Here is a 20,300-nt window from a genome sequence, read left to right on the forward strand (position 1 = left end):
CTTTTTTTTTCCATTTTTTTTTTTTACATTACTTGAATCGAGAGGAAATTCTCGTCGAATGGATTTTATTCTCGGTTTATATTTCTAACAATTGACTACCATTCAACAAATATACGAACAATTGAATTTCGAATTAAATCCAAAGTTTCGATTAATTTCACTGGTACAAAAAGAGGGAGAGAGAGAGAGAGAGAGAGAGACAGAGAGAGAAAGAGAGGGTAGTTCTCGATCGTGCAAATTGCCGGTATACTTGGGTCATGTTGTTTGTTGGAAAATTAAATACGGGTCTGGGAAATTTGAGTCTGTATTGTCAGACGATGGTCATCCCTGTTATATTTCTTTTATTTTTATTTATTTACTTTTTTCTTTCCTTCGAAAACTCACGTGTTTCATTACAAATGGAGAAACGAACACATTTTCTGCCTTTTTTTTTTTCTTCCCTTTTTTCTTTTCTTCTTCTCTTTTTTCCCCATTTTTTTTCTCTCCCCGTAGATATTTTGTCGCGAACGAAAAGTTTTTTGTTAATCTCGTTAACTTTAGAAAAAGGATCAATTTTGAATACGTTGGTGATACGTGAATTTGCAATGAAACTTTTTCATACTATGTTCCTCTACCATCCCTAACCACCCCTTTCCTCCCTCTCCCTGCGCACTCCCTCCTTCCTCTCTTTCTATATATATATATATATATATATATATATATATATATATATATATATATATATATATATATATATACAGAATATATTTTCTATGGAGGGAGAGATAAACGTGAAAGGCGAATCCCGATTCGATAGATTGGATAAAATTTGAAAACTTCGACTTACCCGTCGTAAGAGAATTGAGAGAAAATCTTGATCATTCGTATGGAAAGATCCCTCTCCTTATCGCTATAATTCAAGGACATATTCAGAGGATTTCCAAATACGTATTCGATCTCGTCACCGTGCATTACGCCCATCCATTCGCCCCAAAGATTGGTACTGGTTCTCTGTAATGAAAGAAGAACAACATTTTTTTTTTCTCTTTTCGTTTTTTTTCCTATTTTTTTTTTTTTTTTTTTTTTCATTCGCTTCATCTACAAGAGTCCTACTTTATTAAGGTAAAAAAAAAAAAAAAAAAAAAAAAAACAAAAAAAATAAGAATAAGATATAAAGGAGAAAGAGAATTATATATTTTTTTTTTTTTTTTTTTTTTTTTTTTTTTTTTTTGTTTTTTTTTTTTTTCAAAAAGGGGATAATTCAATTCTTCGATTCGATACAGAAGAACGTTTTCTTTTTTTTCTCTCTTTTTTTTTTTTTGTAAATAATTTTGTTTAAAAAAACAAAACAAACAAAAAATTCTTTTTTCTTCTTCTCTCTTTCTTTCTCCTTTGCTTTTCTCTCTTTTTCCTTTTGCTCACGATACATTAGAAATATTTTAAATAAAAATTATATGGCTATTCTCTCTCTCTCTCTCTCTCTCTCTCTTTCTCTTATTAATTTTCTTAACAAAAGGAAATAACAAGCGCGTATCTTACTTAAGGTTTATACATTGTCGGATAACATTTATTGTCTCTCAGATAACGACGTAGCTATGCACAATCGAAACTATTTGAATTTTGATTATTCCAATAATCCTGGAATTTCACGGTGCCTCTTCGACAGCATTTAGAAAATCAGCCGAGTGCCGATGAAGCATACTTAGTGTTTGATCGAGCATCCTAATGCTTCTATTGCGTTTACTATGCGTCAAGAATTCTTTTAGTGTAATCTTTCTTTCTTTCTTTTTTTTCTTTCTTTTTTGTTTTTTAATACGACGAAATACCGTCGCGTCGAACATAATCCTTTTAAAAAATGAAAAAAGAGAAAAAGAGAAAAAAAAGAGAGAGAGAGAGAGAGAGAGAGAAAGAGTAATACGTTTATTTCCAAACAATAAATTTATTTATATGAAATGCAAGAATCCAATTTCTCAAAGAACATATATGTACCTACATCTGATCCTATTTTCTTCAACGAATTATTCGACCTTCGACCTATATATATCGCGAAGCAATTTAACAGGGCCGAACATGCTTCGTATACTGGCCATGTGCCTCTTCTTTGTTCGATGTTAAGAACATATGCATATATATTTCGTGCACATATGGGAAAGGATGACATAGTAATAGAAAAGAAAGCAAAAGCAAAAAGAAAAAAGAAGAGAAAAAAGAAGAGAAAAGAAAGAAAAGAAAGAAAAAGATGTAGTATATTTTATATCGGTACAAGGGAAAATCGTGGATGGATAAAATAATAATAAAATCCTTGGATTTAAAATTCCACCGATTCTAACGTCGAACTCTTTTACGATGCAAAGCTACGAGAGAATTTAACGAACGAATCCATTTTTGCCGAAAGCTATTGTTCCTATATGTAAATTCACCGTTAAGATCTTTGCCCCGTAAAACGTTTCCCTTTGGTAAACGCTCTCTGCGAGGACAAATCCATTCATTATTTTATTTTTACGATACCATCGGAAGACTTGAAAAACAAATGATTTTTATAATGACTTTCAAATCCTTTCTTCTGTTTTTTCTTTTTCTTTTTTTTTTCTCTTTCCTCTATCTCTTGTATTTTTCTTTTTTCTTCTTCTTCTTCTTCTTCTTCTTCTTCTTTTTTTTTTTTTATTTTTCTAAAGTCCCGCCTATTCGACGTCATTGTCGTTCATAATTTTAAGAATGGAGAATCATTTGCATTTGAACATATAACTGTAGACATTGCAATAGATAATATAATATATTATCTAATATAGTATTCAAGTAATACCTTAGACAAATATATATATATATATATATATATATATATATAGCAATAAATATCAATAATATCATTTATAAATGAAATGTATAATCGTTTAAACGATAACATATACTATTTTGAAGCAATTTATAATTCTGTTTATTCTAAATCGACCTTTGCTAGAGGTCAAAATTAATGTTGAATCCTAAATCGGTTTGATTATAAGACGAAAGTTCCAATGGAGGGTTGTGGGTAAGCTCCCGCGATTATATATATATATATACATATATATATATATATATATATATATACATACATATGTATATATTATGTATAGAAGCATTGAGTTACATCGATGTATCGCAACTCGTTACACCCTCGATCATAACGACAACGACGATCGAGAGTTATTTCATTATTCAATCGGTCGACCCTCGATCTTCCACGATCATAATCTCTCGTTGAGCCCAATCGCGTGTAATAAATTTAATAGCTTTCTTCCATAAATCCCACGTGGAGAGGAGTCAAGCTCTCTCTCTCTCTCTCTTTCTTTCTCTCTCTCTCTCTCTCTCTCTCTTACTCTTTCTCTCTTTCTATCTATCTATCTATCTACCTATCTATCTATCTATCTATCTATCTATCTATCTATCTATCTCTCTTTAGCAATGGCGACGCTCGCGGCAAGTAATTTCCAATCTCCGGTTACGCGATTGCAAAGCCGAACGAGACGATAGACGAGTAAACTCTTTGCCGAAGCTTTCGACGAACTGTGAAAAGTAAAATGCTTGGCTCTTCATCGAAGAGGCTCTATCAACAACAGAGAGAGAGAGAGAGAGAGAGATAGAGAGAGAGATAGAGAGAGAGAGAGGGGAGTGCTCTGTTTAAGAAAAGTTCGTTGTTACAAAAAGCGTCCTTCAACCCCTTCTGTTTCATTCTCTCTCTCTCTTACTCTCTCTCTCTCTCTCTCTCTCCTTCTCTTCTTCTTCTCTATCTCCGTCTCACTTACTTTCTTACTCACTCACTTTATGTCCCAGTAGATTGACATTTAATTTCAGAAACTCTCAAGAGTTTCTTGTAAGACGAACACAAGTCCTTCCTTCCGAGTCACTTTTATTTGTCACTCTTTTACTACATGTGAGCATATGTATGTATGTATGTATGTATGTATGTATGTATGTATGTACATCCGTTTGTACACATGCACTCTATTTCTCATTACTTTCGTTCATTTCTCTTTAATCTTGTATTTATGGTTATGTATGTATTGTGTACGTACGTGTTGTTTTTTTTTTTTTTTTTTCTTTTTTTTTTTTTTACGATATTTTAAACTCAATATTTAATCTCATCCTTTATATATATATATATATATATATAATATTTAATCTTCTCGCTTCTTTAATCATCTTTTTTTCATATATCGTTCATGGTATAATTATACCCTCATACGTCATCTTTTTTTTTTTTATATTCAATTACGAATCGCGTTTTTTTTAAATATATATTTTATAAAATTATACGTATGTACGATAAATCGATAAATTAATTTCGTATCATTAAAAAATAATAAAAAGTCAGGGAGAGCGAGAGAGAGCCAGAGAAAGAGAGAAAGAGAGAGAGAGAGAGAGAGAGAGAGAGAGAGAGAGAGAGAGAGAAATCGTAACATAGTAAATTGTGAAGTAAGTGAAACATTTATCATCCTGTTCTACAATAAATGAGATAAATTCGTGTTGATGGTTAATCGGTTTGATCATCGTTCATCGATCCACGTCCACTTTCATTTATCCTTTTCCATATAAAAGATCAAGCATATTAAATAAAATTTTAAACTAAATTTTAATTGCTTGTAAGAGATACCAGTTAGACGTGGCAACTCGTCATTGTTGTCGTCGTTGTTCTTGCCGTTCTATATTCATAGCTGGAAAAACATTTTTGCTTCTTTATTGTATCTGCAATATCGTTTATGTCGAGAGAGAGAGAGAGAGAGAGAGAGAGAGAGAGAGAGGGAGAGAGAGAGAAAGAGAGAAAGAGAGAGAGAGAGAGAAAACTTGCAACGGTACGTGATAATACTTTCTATCTCTATTTCTCTTTTTCTTTTCTTACGTGCTTACACACACGCACACATACATACATATATATGGATATGTGTTATTCCCTCGTGTAAATTGTTCTGAAGAACGAAAATATTTTTCGGAGAGGTCGGTACGTCCGAAGTTCTTACTCGCGAGGTAGAGGAGTCAGTTAAAAAAAAAAAAAAGAAAAAAAAAGAAAGAAAAAAAAAAGAAAAAAAAATAAAAAGATAAAAAAAAAGGAAGTTGAATGTTCTCGAAAAGTAATTTTTCTTTTTAAATAATTCATATAGCATTAGTGCATATTCTCATATGCAAGTGCACATTCTCCGTATTCTTTTTCTTTTTTCTTCTTTTGTTCTTTCTTTTTTTTCTTCTTTTTCTTGTTTCTTTTTTTTTCGTTTTCTTTTTTTTTTTTTTTTAATTCATAACTTTACATTCCATTCGAAATTCGAGGAAGACTCGTTGTTCGCGTTAAGAACGAACGATATAAATAGAAAAAAAAAAAAAAAATGAAAAGAAAAAAGAAGAAGAAGAAGAAGAAGAAGAATGAAAAAATGGATAGATTTAGAAAATCGATGAAAAATTTTCTAATCGGACGTATGAATGTTTACAAGATAAGACGAAATAATTGTAAAATAAGTCACAAGAAACAAGGGGAAAGAGAAAGAAGGGAATAAAATTTCATTGTTTATCTTGAAATAAAATTGTTAAAGTTTAAATATCGAAAGTATAATAAGTCATTGAATAAGTTAGATTAACATCGGCTTAACTGGAGGATTAATTACGAGCAATTTAAAAGCTAATAAGCAAGTAGAAACTAATTAAGTTGGATTTACGTGGTACACGGAATATAGTTATTAAAGAGAGAGAGAGAGAGAGAGAGAGAGAGAGAGAGAGAGAGAGAGAGAGAGAGAGAGAGAGAGAGAGAGAGAGTAAAAGCTTATCAATTTACAAGCATACATTTAAAAGCATTTAGATAACAATGATAAAATTAGGTATGCTCAGACAAAATTCATACAATAATGAAATATTATGGAATAGAACGATGGTGTTTAATAAGTAGGATAAGAAGAAAGGAAGAGAAAAAGAAATAGAGAAAAAGGAAATAGAAGGAATAGTAAGAGAAGTTAGGAAAAGTGGAAAGTAAACTTTCGAAAGAAATTTTCCTTCGAATTTTTGCCAATGAACGACGGAAGATAGAAGAACGAAGAAGAAGAAGAAGAAGAAGAAGAAAAAGTGGTCGGTGGGATTGAGCAGGCGGTCTTTCTTTCGATGGGAAGAGAAAGATAGAGAGAAAGAGAGAGAGAGAAGGATAGATAGAGAAAAAAAAAAGGAAAAAGCACTACTTAACTCTCTTTACGAACAACCTTCTTTCCTCGCACCCTCCTTCACCAATCCCAGCAAAAGTAACATTATCCATTTAACGAAACTCTCGCTCAGTTTGAAAAAGTAAAGTATCTAACGTTGACGGTTCTCTTTCGTACGGAACGGAATGATTACGGTTGCGTTCAGTTTTATATCGACGGGTACTCAACAACGTTTCTTCTTCTTCTTCTTCTTCCTCTTCTTCTTCTTCTTCTTCTTCTTCTTCTTCTTCTTCTTCTTCTTCTTCTTGGTCTTCTTCTTTTCTTCCTTTTTTCTTTTTTTCCTTTTTTTTTTTTACTTCTTCCTTCCTTCCTTCCTTTCTTTCTTTCTTTCTTTCGTTCTTTCTTTCGTTCTTTCTTTCTCTATGGGAGAAAGACGATTAAATGACGTGAGACGAGCGACAAGTTTGAAAAGTTTTACAGCGTTAAATTACTTATGCGGCCGACCAAGACGGCCGAACACGTAATTAGTTTTCACGCACTTTTCTTCGAAACTTTTTTCCAAAAAGAAATAAGAGCTAATGCATTAGCCTTTTCCCTTCTTCTTCTTCTTCTTCTTCTTCTTCTTCTTCTTCTTTCTTTCTTTTTTTCTTTTTCATTCTTTCTATTTTCTCTTCTATTTTTTCTTTTTTTTTTTTCTTTCTTTCTTTTACTTTGTCTTCCTCTCCCTCTCCCTCTCCCCCCTCTCTCTCTCTCTGCATCCCTTTTTCCTATAATTGTTTTTTTCGCGATTATCAGATAGCTAAAGAATTATCTCGTACTTTGTCAATTGGAAAAACGGAAATCTATGGTATGGTGTTCTTTATGAGTTTTTACAGGCTAAAGATTTGACAAGGTGGAAAATTCGAATTTCTTTTCTTTCTTCCTCTTCTTCTTTTTCTTCTTCTTCTTCTTTTTTTTCTTTTTCTTTTTCTTTTTCTTTTTTTTCTTCATCTTTTAACCCGTTATGTACATCACTCGAAACTTCTCGTCTCTTTTAAAAGACTTGTTATATATCTATCTATATATATATAAAATATATATATATATATATATATATATATATATATATATCTAGGTAAAGGATAGGTAGATAACAGTGTGATAGGGGTAATCAAACTTTTCGAGACGTAGCTTTTCTACGAACCAGAAAACTCATAGCTTTGGTAAAAGGGAAGCGGTTGTAACTATTCTTTTGAAATTCCTTCAAGACTTTTCCCTTCAAGATCGTACGTCAACGAATAGAAGAAAAGCGTATCGTTTCTTTCGAAAAGTTAGAACCATTGTGTTATAGTACTATATAGTCGGTAGGTAACGTTCATTACTACTTTAGACTTTTAACCATAAATTTTGATTCCTTCCTATTTTCTTCCTTTTTTTTTTTTTTTCCCCCTTTTTTTTCCTTTCTTTCTTCTCTCTTTCAAACACGAAATTCTTCGAAGTACGATCCCGAAGTACGATCGACTTTTCTATGTCATAGATATCTATTATTATCGAGAACGTTAAGTTCGATAAAGTATTTATTTACGTGTGTTTAGAAATCATTGATTTTTAAGGGTTAAACGTAATAGAAAAATAATCGAGGAAAAATTAATATAAATTATTTGACAATTACCAATGATACATGATTGGTAATCGATTTTCTTATCTATAAATATTTAAATTTTACGAAACGTATATAGATTAAATTTATATTACTCGTTAAATAAAGATTATCTTTTTATTCATTTAATTCTTCTCTTTCAAATTTTATTTTCGATCAATTCAAAGAGTATTCTTGCGTTTTTAAACATTGATATACTCTTGGTTTCCCCAATTTTTCTTTTTGCTTCTTTTTTTTTTTTTTTTATTATTATTATAAACGCACGATTCAATGAATGATCCGACGAAAATATTGTCTCGGAAATCAAGCGAAATAATCGTATTTGGTTTTTTTTTCTTCTTCTTCTCTTCTCTTTCATTTTATTGTTTACTTTTTTATTATTATTATTCTTTTCTCTCTCTCTCTCTCTCTCTCTCTCTCTCTCTCTCTCTCTTTAAATTCTTGTATTATATTTTATTATTTTGTTGCATCGAAATTAGCCCTCCGGTATCATACATGTCTACATTTTATGGAATATCTATGTATACGTGTACACGTATACATAGATCGAGGATACGGTCGAAAGTGGATTGACGATTTCCAAATTTGCTCGAGGCAGTTTATTATTTAAATGGGTCTCTTCGTTGAAGGTTGCACGTTGTTGCACGAGCCGCAACTCGTAGGGTATGGACGTCGGGATGGTCGGGGGTCGAGGAGAGTTGGGTGGAGGGGAGGGGAGGGGTAGGAGGGACTGGTACATAGTGGAAAGGGAGAGAAAGAGAGAGGAGAGGGAGGGAGGAATGCCGTTATCGAGCATGCAAAATACCCTGAGGCAGCTAGCACACGATTGTGGCTTGCCAAAGACATTAATCCGCTACTCAATGGATTACATTAATAAAATTTAAACGCGTTGCGAAGTGCTACTTTGCTTCGAACGTAGGTCATCCGATCCATAGTGGTTATCACGTTCAATTTTAACGAACATTAACCCATCCATATTATCTTTATAATGTTTTATATATTAATGTTATAACGATAGGTTTCGATTCAACGACGTTCGTATTAATCGAAGAAAGAAGAAGTAAAGAAAAATTAATCTAGGGTGTAAGTGATATTTTTTAATATAGAAAAAAGAAAAAGAAGAATAATATATATATATATATATATAATAATTATTTAATTATTACAACGGCATTGATCGTCGAATTCGTTTTAATTGAGATTGTTTTTCTTTTTTTTTTTTTTTTTTTTTTTATATATATATATAACATGTTACATACAATATTGTTTTTTAAAATAAATAATCGTACAATCGGAATGATTTTATTCGTAGAATAATTTCTTGTTTACTCTTAAGAAAATTTAATGGTAACGTCCTTGGAGCAACTTGGCTAAGTCGTAAATGTGTCTTATCCCACGCGAGTAGAGAGAGAGAGAGAGAGAGAAAGAGAAAGAGAAAGAGAGAAAGACGTGCTCGAGATAAACGATGCGAATAACGAAAGGACAGGAAATTGAGTTCACGTGGCATTCGCCTAATGGATTTCATTCGATCAACTCTCGTCGAACGTTCATCCATTGAATGGTACTATAATAACAATAGTATAGGTAAATAAATATTACATACTTAACAAGATTTTTATAATTACGTATTATATGTTAATATGATGTTAATTAATCGACAACATTTTATACGTATATCAATATTTATTTGATAATATTTCATTTCTTTATGAATGAATTTAAATGAAATTCTACATAGGATATCTTATAGTTAATGATTTATGAAAAAGAGAGAGAGAGAGAGAGAGAGAGAGAGAGAGAGAGAGAGAGAGAGAGAGAGGGGTTTTGTTCTAAAAGATGAAATGTTATAATGCAATATTTTATCGAATTATTTCAATCAGTATAACATTCGGTTTTCATTCATTTTTCAGACGCTACTATTTGTTTTCTTTTTTCTTTTTTCTTTTTATTTGTTCTTTTTTTTTGTTTTTATATACGCACTTCTTTCAATGTAAATATCTACCTCGCGCATCGTTCATTTTATAAACAAATTGAATTGGAGAGTTCGCTGATAATAAATTTGTAATCGATCAATAGTTTCCTTTGATACCCTTGTAACTTAGAAATGATATCAAGAACTTATACATACATGTGTATATATATATATATGTATATATATATCGATCGATGTTTTCGAATCGATCTATTACTTATTTAATTTATGAAACAATGAAGGATTATTTATGAAACAATGAAGGATTATTTGCAGAAATAGTTTCCCCTCTCTCTCTCTCTCTCTCTCTCTCTCTCTGTATTTGTATGTATATATGTATATGTGTGTGTGTGTGTGTGTGTGTGTGTGTGCGCGTATTTACTTACCGAAACTTACATTTTCTATATCGATCGACAATTCGGAACTAACTTCAATCGTATTTTCATTCATAGTATAAATGAGACACCTTTGTCTAGTTCCTCGATTTTCTTCTCTCCTTTTTTCTTAGAAAGCTAAATTAAGTTCGATTTTCAAACGAGAGAGAAAGAGAGAAAGAGAAAGAGAAAGAGAAAGAGAGAGAAAAAGAGAGAAACAGAGAAAGATCGAGGGTTTTCTCATAGCGAAACTCTCTCAACGCTCATCAATCGGCTCTCTTTAATTATTCTCATCCTTATAATCGCGGCTCCATTTATCTCGAATTATTATTAGGGCCCGAACGAAAGACGAACGGGTTACCTCGAAGCTATCTCGCGCTCAGGATCATAATTGAATATCCTTACAAAAGGAATTCTGATTGCTTTTCCAACTTTCTTGTTAGTAGAACCGTGAAGGCTCTTTTCGCGAAGCTTTCATAATTCTCGAATCGTTCAAACGTTCACGTAAGACGTACCGTTCGTGATTAGTTATCAGTTTGATCCTAGTCCTTCCATCAACGAATAATAAATCCTATAAATTCTATTGAAAGGAATAAATAAATCGATTTAATCAAGTATATATAAAATATGTACTTCCTTTAGATAGAAAAATATTAAGCTATCGAAAAAGAATGGTTCGTTTTTATTTTCAATTGCAATGAAAACGATAAACTTGCAAACAACGTTGCCTATATTTATTCGATTTCTTTTTTTGTTCTTTGCATTGTTAAAAAAAAAAAAAAAAAAAAAAAAAAAAAAAAAAAAAAAAGTTTCATTTAAAATAGTCATAGTGATCTTGTTTTTTTTTCTTTTTTGCCTTTTATTGAAACAAAAAAATGTTCGACCGATTATTATTATTATTATTATTATTATTATTATTATTATTATTATTATTATTATTATTATTATTGTTATTATTATTATTGTAATTTATTGCCGATTAAAAGATTAGATTTCTGTTCATGATTTTTTTTTTCTTTTTTTTTTTTTATGGCAAACGATTATTGTTACGAGAATCACTCTCGTAATGTATGTATAAATATTTTTTTTCTCTTTGTTTATCATTCTTTTTTTTTTTTATTTATTTCTTTTTTTTTTTTTTTTATTTTACATTTTAATCTTATCTTTTGCTTTTTTCACTCGTTCAAAAAAAAAAAGAAAAAATGAATATCTGTGAAAAAATTAATCGAATGAATGTTTTTTGAACGAGAGAAACTTTTTATTTACTATTATTGAGAAAAAAATTCGAAATAGCAAAAAGTCAAAATTCAATTCGATCCGAGAAGGATGATAGTGTGTGTGTATATATATATATATGCACACACACATTTGTATATATGGATATACATATCTTCTTTTTATACTTTTTACTTTTTGCTTGTTCGTCTCGAACGATTTAAATGATACTCGTCAAAAATGAATGATACATTTGAGCATTTGATAATTTACATTTTTAAACGATCGATTTGTCTACGAATTTCTATGGGAATAAAAGAGAGGGGAAAAAAAAGAGGAGAAAAAGAAAAAAGAAAGAAAAAAAAAAAAAAAAAAGAGAAAAGAAAAACAAGAGTAAAATTTTTCTTTCACAATAATATATAATTAAATTGTAAAGTTCGTCCGTCGCGATTTTACGTTCGTACCGTTAGTTTGATTATCAATTATACGCATAGAAGTACTGTTAATAAAGGTATATGTAACCAGTTTATCACGGGTTCCCCCGTTGTAAAAGCATTTCCTCTAGTTAGTCGCTTACGAAATAGTCTAAAGCGAGCGGTGATTTCGATGCTAATTCGCGACTCGTTAATATGGCCGAGCCCGTACCTCGCATTTACGAAGAACTGCTTTTGTCTCCTCGTCGTTTCTAATAATTATCTAACAGCCATGCGCCAGAGACGTGCACTCGTACGTCGACGTCATTATTATCTCGTTCCTTTGAATTACTTTTCAAGCTGAAAACTTACATTTACGAGCACGAAATACTCGAGCACAATTTTAAACCTTGCCCATACGCGCATATATGAAATATTTCACAAATATTCAACGAAAATTTTTCAAATATATTGTCAATAAAGAGAATAATAATAATAAAAATAAAAATAATAATAATAATAATAATAATAATAATAATAATAATAATAAATAAATAAATAAATAAATAAAATAATAAGCGAGCAGCCTGAGATAATTTGATAATGGGGATAAAGTGAACAGAAGAAGAGAAAAAAAAAAAAAAAAGAAAAAGAAAGATAACACGTAGGAAGAAAATTATTAACGTTAGAACGTTGAAGTTATAATTATTATTAAAATTAAATACGAGATATGAGGGATTTATGTCAAAACGTTTTTTCAAAACTAATACACTCTTTGCCTTTTATATATATATATATATATATATATAATAAAATCTTGCGTATATTTTTCATCCTCTTTCTTTTTTTTTTTTCTTTTTTTTTTCTCTCTTTTCCTTGAAAAATTCAATAATATTATATTCGTAACATTTAAATGGAATTTATGTGGAATGATTTATTCGAAAATAAAATTTATCTTCTTTCTCGTCCATCTATTATATTATTATTATATAGATAGAATATATTCGTATATATCGCGATAGTCGTTGTTTGGTCGTAGCTTTTGACCGAATCGACGGAGATATTCAAAGTTTTCGTCTTATGTAAAATAAATTCGTTGGTACCTATACATGAGGAGTTGGTCAAGGAGAGAAACAAGATCAAGGAGACATCAAAGTGATACTAAATCTACCAGCGCCTGGGACCGATGAAAGTTATATATATATATATATATATATATATATATATATATATATATATATTCACCAAAATATATGATAGTAGAACGTAATGGCAGTTTTGGCGTGGCGACATAGCAAGGCTCATTCTTTTTAATTAAGAGTGCACTTCTGGAAACAGCTGTTGTCCATGTTAGAGCAGGTGCAAGTCACCTAGTTATTCTCTAACTCCCGAGAGAATGTCAATGGGATGATACTAGAAACGATTTATTTGAACTAACGAGATTCGACTTGTCACGTACATTTTTCATTTTATATATATATGCATTTAACGTGTCACGTTGATATAAACTATAAAAAAGTATCATTCGTTTGAATCGAATTTTATAAATGTGTAATATACTCGTTGAAAAAAAAAAAAAAAAATAGAGAGAGAAAACAGAAGAAAAAACAATTATCAGTCGGGATATACAATATAATTCGACTTTTTATAGATCACGTATTATATATGCCACGATAAAAAAAAAAAAAAAAAAAAAAAAAAGAGAGAAAAAAAGAGAACAGTTTTCGCGAGTATTTCTTGTGGATTTTTTTTTTTTTTTTTTTTTTTTTTTTTTTTTCTTTCTGTTTTTGTCCTTCTTTTCTTTGTTATTCTTCTTTCTTTATCAGGAAGGAATTTGTTCGGTCAATCGAAAATACGATTTGATTTCGAATGAATTTAAAAGCGATAAAATTGAAAGAATGTATATTTGATTCGTGAAAGGTGTTTTTAATAAATATAGATTGAATAAGAGATATAACAAGTAAGGGAATATAAAAAAGAAAATCCAAAAGGATTCGAGATTTGAAGGAAATAGAATCCGTTTTTCGGAGTTAAGATCTACGAACAGTTAGAATCGTATTCTATAAGAGAAAGGTGATACATTGAAGAGGATGGACTGTGTGTAACCGAATAAAGGTATTCCCTAACGTTAACAGTAAACCAGGATATCCCAGAATCGATCGACTAACCTGAGAAACAGAATTAGCTTTGTACAACATCGCCTGGCAAACTGAAATTAGCATTGTCTTCCATAATTCATCAAATTTCGATCGTACCGAATTATCCACCTATGGAGATTTCTTAATGAATCATTACAATTATGACGAAAAAAAAAAAAAAAAAAAAAAAAAAGATTTTGAATAATCGTCATAATTTGAAATTCTTTTTGTCGATAATCGTCGAATGAAGAAAATTTATTTGTTACGTTGTTCGCGCGCACATCGAAAAATTACATAAACGCGTATATATTATTACATGTATGTAAGTATATACATATGTCTTCAAGTGAAACGTTTTATTTGTAATACATATTTTTATATATATATATATATATATATATATATATATATATTTTTTTTTTTTTTATTTCTTCAAACGGTGTTCACTCGATTCGCGACAGAATCATTGTTTTTTTTTTAACAAATACTCACTTGTTTGCATACATACATACATACATACATACATATATACATGTATACATACGCTGTATCGTTTTCACGCGATCCGTATCACCGATGGAGTATATCACTAACTGAAATCATTGATTCAGATTTTCAATACGATTTACATTGGTTAACGATAACGTAGCTTGGTTATATCATGTCTGTGTGTATGTACGTGTGTGCGTGTGTATATGTGTTAGTGAAATTTTCGCGATTGAGTTATTCGAAATCATTTGAAAATCGATTAATCCATCCAATATCAATATGTTTCTATATAGTTAGATAGATATGTATATATGTTTTGATATATCATGTATACTCACATACGTGTGTAAGTATGCGTGTAACTACGAATGTAGGATAAAAAAAAGAAAAAAAAAAAATATAAGTACGAGAGAGAGCGAGAGATAGAGAGAGAGAGAGAGATAAAGAAGCGAGTTAAAACAAACGAATCTCTGTTTAAACAGATCAAATGAAAAAAAGAGAGAAAGACAAAAATAGAGAGAGAGAGAGAGAAAGAGAGAGAGAGAGAGAGAGAGAATGACGTCCCATGTGATTCGAATTTCGATTGATTAAAAGTAATAATAAATATAGGATGTAGTATCGTAAAATCTAAAGCGTAACGTACGTTCGGAGTAAAAATATCCCAAGGGAAAAATAAACAGTCGACGGTGCTTAATTAACAGTTTCCCCAGTGTCGTTTTTGTAATGTCGGTACTTCAAATTCACGAGAACACTTTGCTCGATCTTTATGTTGCTAAAACTTGCAAACCTTTTCTTGTTCTCACTCTCTCTTTCTCTCTCTCTTTCTCTCTCTCTCTCTCTCTCTCTCTCTCACTCTCACATATTCTCACGCACTCTTACCCATTCTTTTTCTTTTTTATTTTTTAATTTTTTTTTTTTTAATTTTTAATTTTTTTTAATCTATTTTTGCTCCTTTTATTTCCTCACGATAAGACGATATTATTTTCAACGGAATAACATTGAACGTCGTCAATTTTGAAAATCCAATGGCGAATTCTCGCGAATTCTCTAATTTCGCAACTTCGTTAAATAATCCTCTATTTTGAGGTTTCCATTATTCTCTCTCTCTCTCTCTCTCTCTCTCTCTCTCTCTCTCTCTCTCTCTTTCTATTTCCATTTGCATTCTTTCTTTTCATTTTATTCGTTACTTCTTTAAATTTAGGAATTTATTTACAATTGGACATTTCAAATGTCATGTATCAATTTGTATATCCAAAGATAAGGATAATATAATTATTGTTTAACCTTATTTATTTGATGAAATTCTTTGAAACGAGGAAATAGAATATCGCGCTTGATTTATTGACTTGAATTAAATAAAAAAATAAATAAATAAATAAAGAGAAATAAAATAAAAATTGTTTAAGAAAACAATGCCATTATTATTAAGTTATATTAATATCGAACGATTAATAGTAAGAGCTATAAATCTTGAACATGTCTTCAAATATAATATATATATATATATATATATATATATATATATATATATATATATTTTATAAGTGTGTATCATTTAAAGAAATTTTTATTCAGTCAGAAAGTTATCATTGTGCTTGAAAATGTCGATTTTATGGTCGGTAACGTTCAGAGTACCGATAAATAATTCACGTTTAGATGTGATAGGGGGTAAGGTGGGATGGGATAGAAAGGGGTAGAAATGGGATGGGAAAGAAAAAGGGGACGAACCTAACAGCGAGTACGCACGCGCACGTAAAAAGCTCGATTTCCATTCGCGTTAGACGCGAAATGCGAAAGCGTTATTAAGATTACGGTTTGCGCGCATGAATAACGACATCCTCTTTACTTCCTCCAGTTCACTCCTTCTCCGTTTTCTGATAAATCACCTTCTCCGCTAATTACTCGAGTTTCTCCGTACCGCTGCATTTCGCTTATGCGCATTTCACGTCCCAGTTATTTTTGAGAAGGGGTAAGGGAGCTTTAAGAGGGTACGACCAAAAGGGTTGCATGATTGTTAAAGGGTTCGGTAAAGACAAGAAAAAAAAAAGGATAAATCGTATTAAGTAAGTAAGAAGAAGAAGAAGAAGAAGAAGAAGAAAATAATCATTATTTAACATGCAGCAGGACGACAACAATTTATTACATTGTCGTTTGAATTTTATTTAAGGAAAGAAAAAAAAAAAAAAAAAACAAAGAAAGAGAAAAAAAAAAACAATATTTAATAAATAAATATATAAATTTTTTTTTCTCACCTTGAAAATAATTATCCTCCATTATTTTCAATTCGTTCCGTACGAAAATGTTTAACATTAATTTTGTAATTTTTACATTATTTTCTCGTATCATCTCTTCATGAATCATGAAAATTTTTAATATGAATTATTTTATCTTGATTATTCATTACGGGGGGGGGGGGGAAAAGAAAATGAATATTGATAATTACGTTAATATTAGCCGATAGCTAATTACAATGGTTCCCGTATATACCCATACGGTGGATAATATAAAAAAAATTTATGCGCTTGATGCACTCGGTGCAAATGTAATACCTAACCCGTTCGATACGTGTTTTAAAGCAATTATTTTTCTTTCCTTTTGTTTGTTACGCTTATAAAGAAGAGTAGCTCGAAAGTAGATCGTTTCGCGATGGTAAATAGACTTTTTCTCTCTTGCTTTTTTAAAAGAGATTAAAAGAGATAGGACGAAAAAGAAAAGCAAAAGGGAGCGGGGAGGGGGTGGGGCGGGGCAGGGGGGGGGGACGGAATAAAAGAGACGAAGCAAAAGAGAGAAGAAGAGAAAAAGAATGAAAGAAAGAATCGAAAGAAAGAGGAAAAAAGAGAAAAGGAAAAGATACAAAAAAAAAAAAAAAAAAAAAAAAAAGAAAAAGAAATAAAAAGTAAAAGAAAAAAATCTTTCTAATCTCTTTCGTTACTTTTATTAATTGCTATTTTCGTTCGTATTCGTATGTACGTTCGTTCGTTTGAAAGTGAAATAACAAGTATCACTAGAAATGTTTCCTTTCTGTTTGTATATATATATATATATATATATATATATCGTTCGAAAAAAAGAGGGGGAAAAAAAAGGAAAGAAAAAGAAAAAAAAAATAAAAGAAAAAAAAAAAAATAAAAGAAAAAAAGAAGAAGAAAATCAAATCCCACGATGCTCATTCCTCCGTTTGTTTTTTCTTTTGTTTCTTTTTCTTTCTTTTTTCTTTTTTTTTTTTTTTTTCTTTATTTTTTTTCCCCTCTTCCCCAGCCCCTTGTCACTTCTTGTTCCACATTCCACGCATAATATCAGGCCACTTTATCCGTCATCTCTGGCACAAATTCGTGCGCACGTTTTTCAATCCTCGCGAGAAACGCTAAGCTCGTCGAGAAAAAAGCAATTTGCACCTCGGCTAAAGCCGTATAAATCTTGGATAACAGAGATTATACGTAATTAAAGCTCATGAACTTTGGCTCATGCGAGACGTAACATATGAGTCGCTTTATTACGGGCCAACGCGTGTTGTTCGGCTTTCACGTAAGCCGAAAATTGCTATAAACTTTAGCATGCAATTTTATTTATTATTATTTCCTCTCTCTCTCTCTCTCGTTCTCTCTCTCTTTCTCTCTCTCTCTTTCTATCTCTATTTCCGTCTCTCTAGTTTAGTTTCTTTGACGAAAAATCGTTTTTATTATAAGATCGATAATTTTTCATTGTAACGTCCATATAATTCATATTAATTCCGAATCATCTTGATCTCCCTCTACTATTTTTCTCTATCATAAATATCAGTAATAATAAATTGTTAATAATCGTAGAGCGAGATTTCGAGAAGGCATTTTATGAGAAAGGAAAAAACGTCAGGTTTCATTCCCCGAACGATTTCTTATTCCATTCACGTTTGCTGTCTATGGAAAAAAAAAAAAGAAAAAAAAAAAGGAAGAAAAAAAAGAAGTAAAGAGAGTGACTGAGAGAGTGAGTGAGTGAGTGAGTGAGTGAGTGAGTGAGTGAGTGAGTGAGTGAGTGAGAAAAGAAAAGAAAAGAAGAGGAAAGAAATATAGACGATAGCATCGATGACGACAACCAACAACAACGAGAAAAAGAAACTAGAAAAGTGAAATGTTGTTCGACAAGAACACACTCCAGTTTATCGATCACATATCGTCCATGTGAAAAAGCTTATCGAACGAGTAAAAATTCGCATGTGCATCCAATCTTATCTCTCTCTCTCTCTCTCTTTCTCTCTCTCTCTCTCTCTCTTTTTCTCTCTTTCTCTCTTTATCTATCTATCTCCTTCTCTCTTTTCTTTTTTCTGTCTTTTTATTTCCTTTCGTAAACTACTATCACATGCATCCATAATGGCTGCCTCGTCGAGAGAAATACAGTAACCAATGGAAATACGTAGAGGAACATCATTGAATATATCACCGTTTACTTTTGTTCCTTTTCTCTTTATGTTTTGAGTACCTATATTCTACAATGTTACTTCGAAACAAGGATTTTATATGTGGTAATTTTTTATGAATATTTCGCCGACGAAAACAAAACAGATATTTTAATCTTTTCGTTTATCAGTGAAATCGACTTTTCGAAATATTTGTCATTTTTGACTATGCTTTTCAATAAATAAATAAATAAATAAATAAATAAATATATATATATATAATTTCGTAAAGTTTAATAATAATATTAATTTTAAACGAACATATGAATAATTAATTTTTTTTTTTTTTCTTTTTTTTTTTTTTTTTTTTTTTGACAAGCTCTAATTTTAATCTCAACAATTCAAAAAATTTGGTGATTTCGTTTTTCTACCTGTTTTTTTTTTCCTGCTATGAAGCTCAAATGTAAAGATTTTTTTTTTATTACTTTGCAATTTTGCAACAGAAGATAAGTATACTGAAAGAAAGAAAATGTTTTTAAATAAGCTCGATTAGATTTTTCTCCATGAAACATACAGGGTGGTGGGTGGTATTATATTTTCCACAAAAAAAAAAAAAACAAAAAAAAAGAAAAAGAAAGAAAAGAAAAAATTGTTTTGTACAACATACAACAAGAATTGAATGATTGCAACTTAACAATTTTAACTAAACGACGTGCTATTGAGTGTAACAAAACAAAACAAAACAAAACAAAAAATGATAATAATAAAAATAAAAAAATATCGACGATTCTTTTCAATTTCTCATTAATTATTTATATTTTTATTCTTGATATTATTCTGGATAAGTTATCTTGGATATTATTTTTACAACTATAATATCTCGTTCAATGTTTCTTTGCTTTATCCTTTTTTCCATATACATTTTTGAATTACGCCGTCCCCTCGCCCCCACTCCACCCCCTCTCTCTCTCTCTCTCTCCGTAAACTTCTATCATCACGAGAGAATCTATTTTCTTCTTTGTAAGAATATGAAAAAATTCCATGAAATAATTGAACCGAATAAAATTTTCGAATAAACGATTTTGTACGTAAAATATTAAATTTTGTTTTGTTCATTCTTTTAATCAAAAAAAAAAAAAAAAAAAAAAAAAAAAAAAAAAAAAAAAGAAAAAAGAAAAGAAATAAAAGAAAAAAAAGAAAAAGAAAAAAAAAGAAAAAACAGAAAAAAAGGCTTTATGCCTTTGTTATCTTTTATCCCTTTGTCGATCCACATAATTAATTACATCAACTATCCTACCGTGATCACATTGTTTCAGTGTAATTGTTCGATCATGGAATATGTTCGAGATAATACGCATATTGTGCGCGTACATGAGACTGTATATACATATATATACGTATCCCATATATATATATATATATATATATATATGTATACCTACATGATAAAGGAAAACAGGGACAACGATGCCATTGATAAGCAGATGTAAGCGCGCATGTTCAAAAACGTTGTTGACCCTACAAAAGCGAAGGTAACCAATTAAAGCTCAAGAGCAA

At 30.5% G+C, this 20,300-nt stretch overlaps 1 protein-coding gene across 1 annotated transcript in view; it reads right to left on the reverse strand.

The window, feature by feature from the left end:
- Positions 1–20,300, reverse strand: part of LOC124950603 (acetylcholinesterase-like) — a 153,857-nt gene that overhangs the window by 7,099 nt on the left and 126,458 nt on the right. Inside the window, exon 4 of the mRNA XM_047497561.1 lies at positions 827–990. Coding sequence (XP_047353517.1) covers positions 827–990 — 164 coding nt within the window. The remainder of the gene's footprint in view (positions 1–826; positions 991–20,300) is intronic.

Source organism: Vespa velutina, chromosome 7, assembly GCF_912470025.1.
Source record: "Vespa velutina chromosome 7, iVesVel2.1, whole genome shotgun sequence".
Classification (NCBI taxonomy): domain Eukaryota; kingdom Metazoa; phylum Arthropoda; class Insecta; order Hymenoptera; family Vespidae; genus Vespa; species Vespa velutina.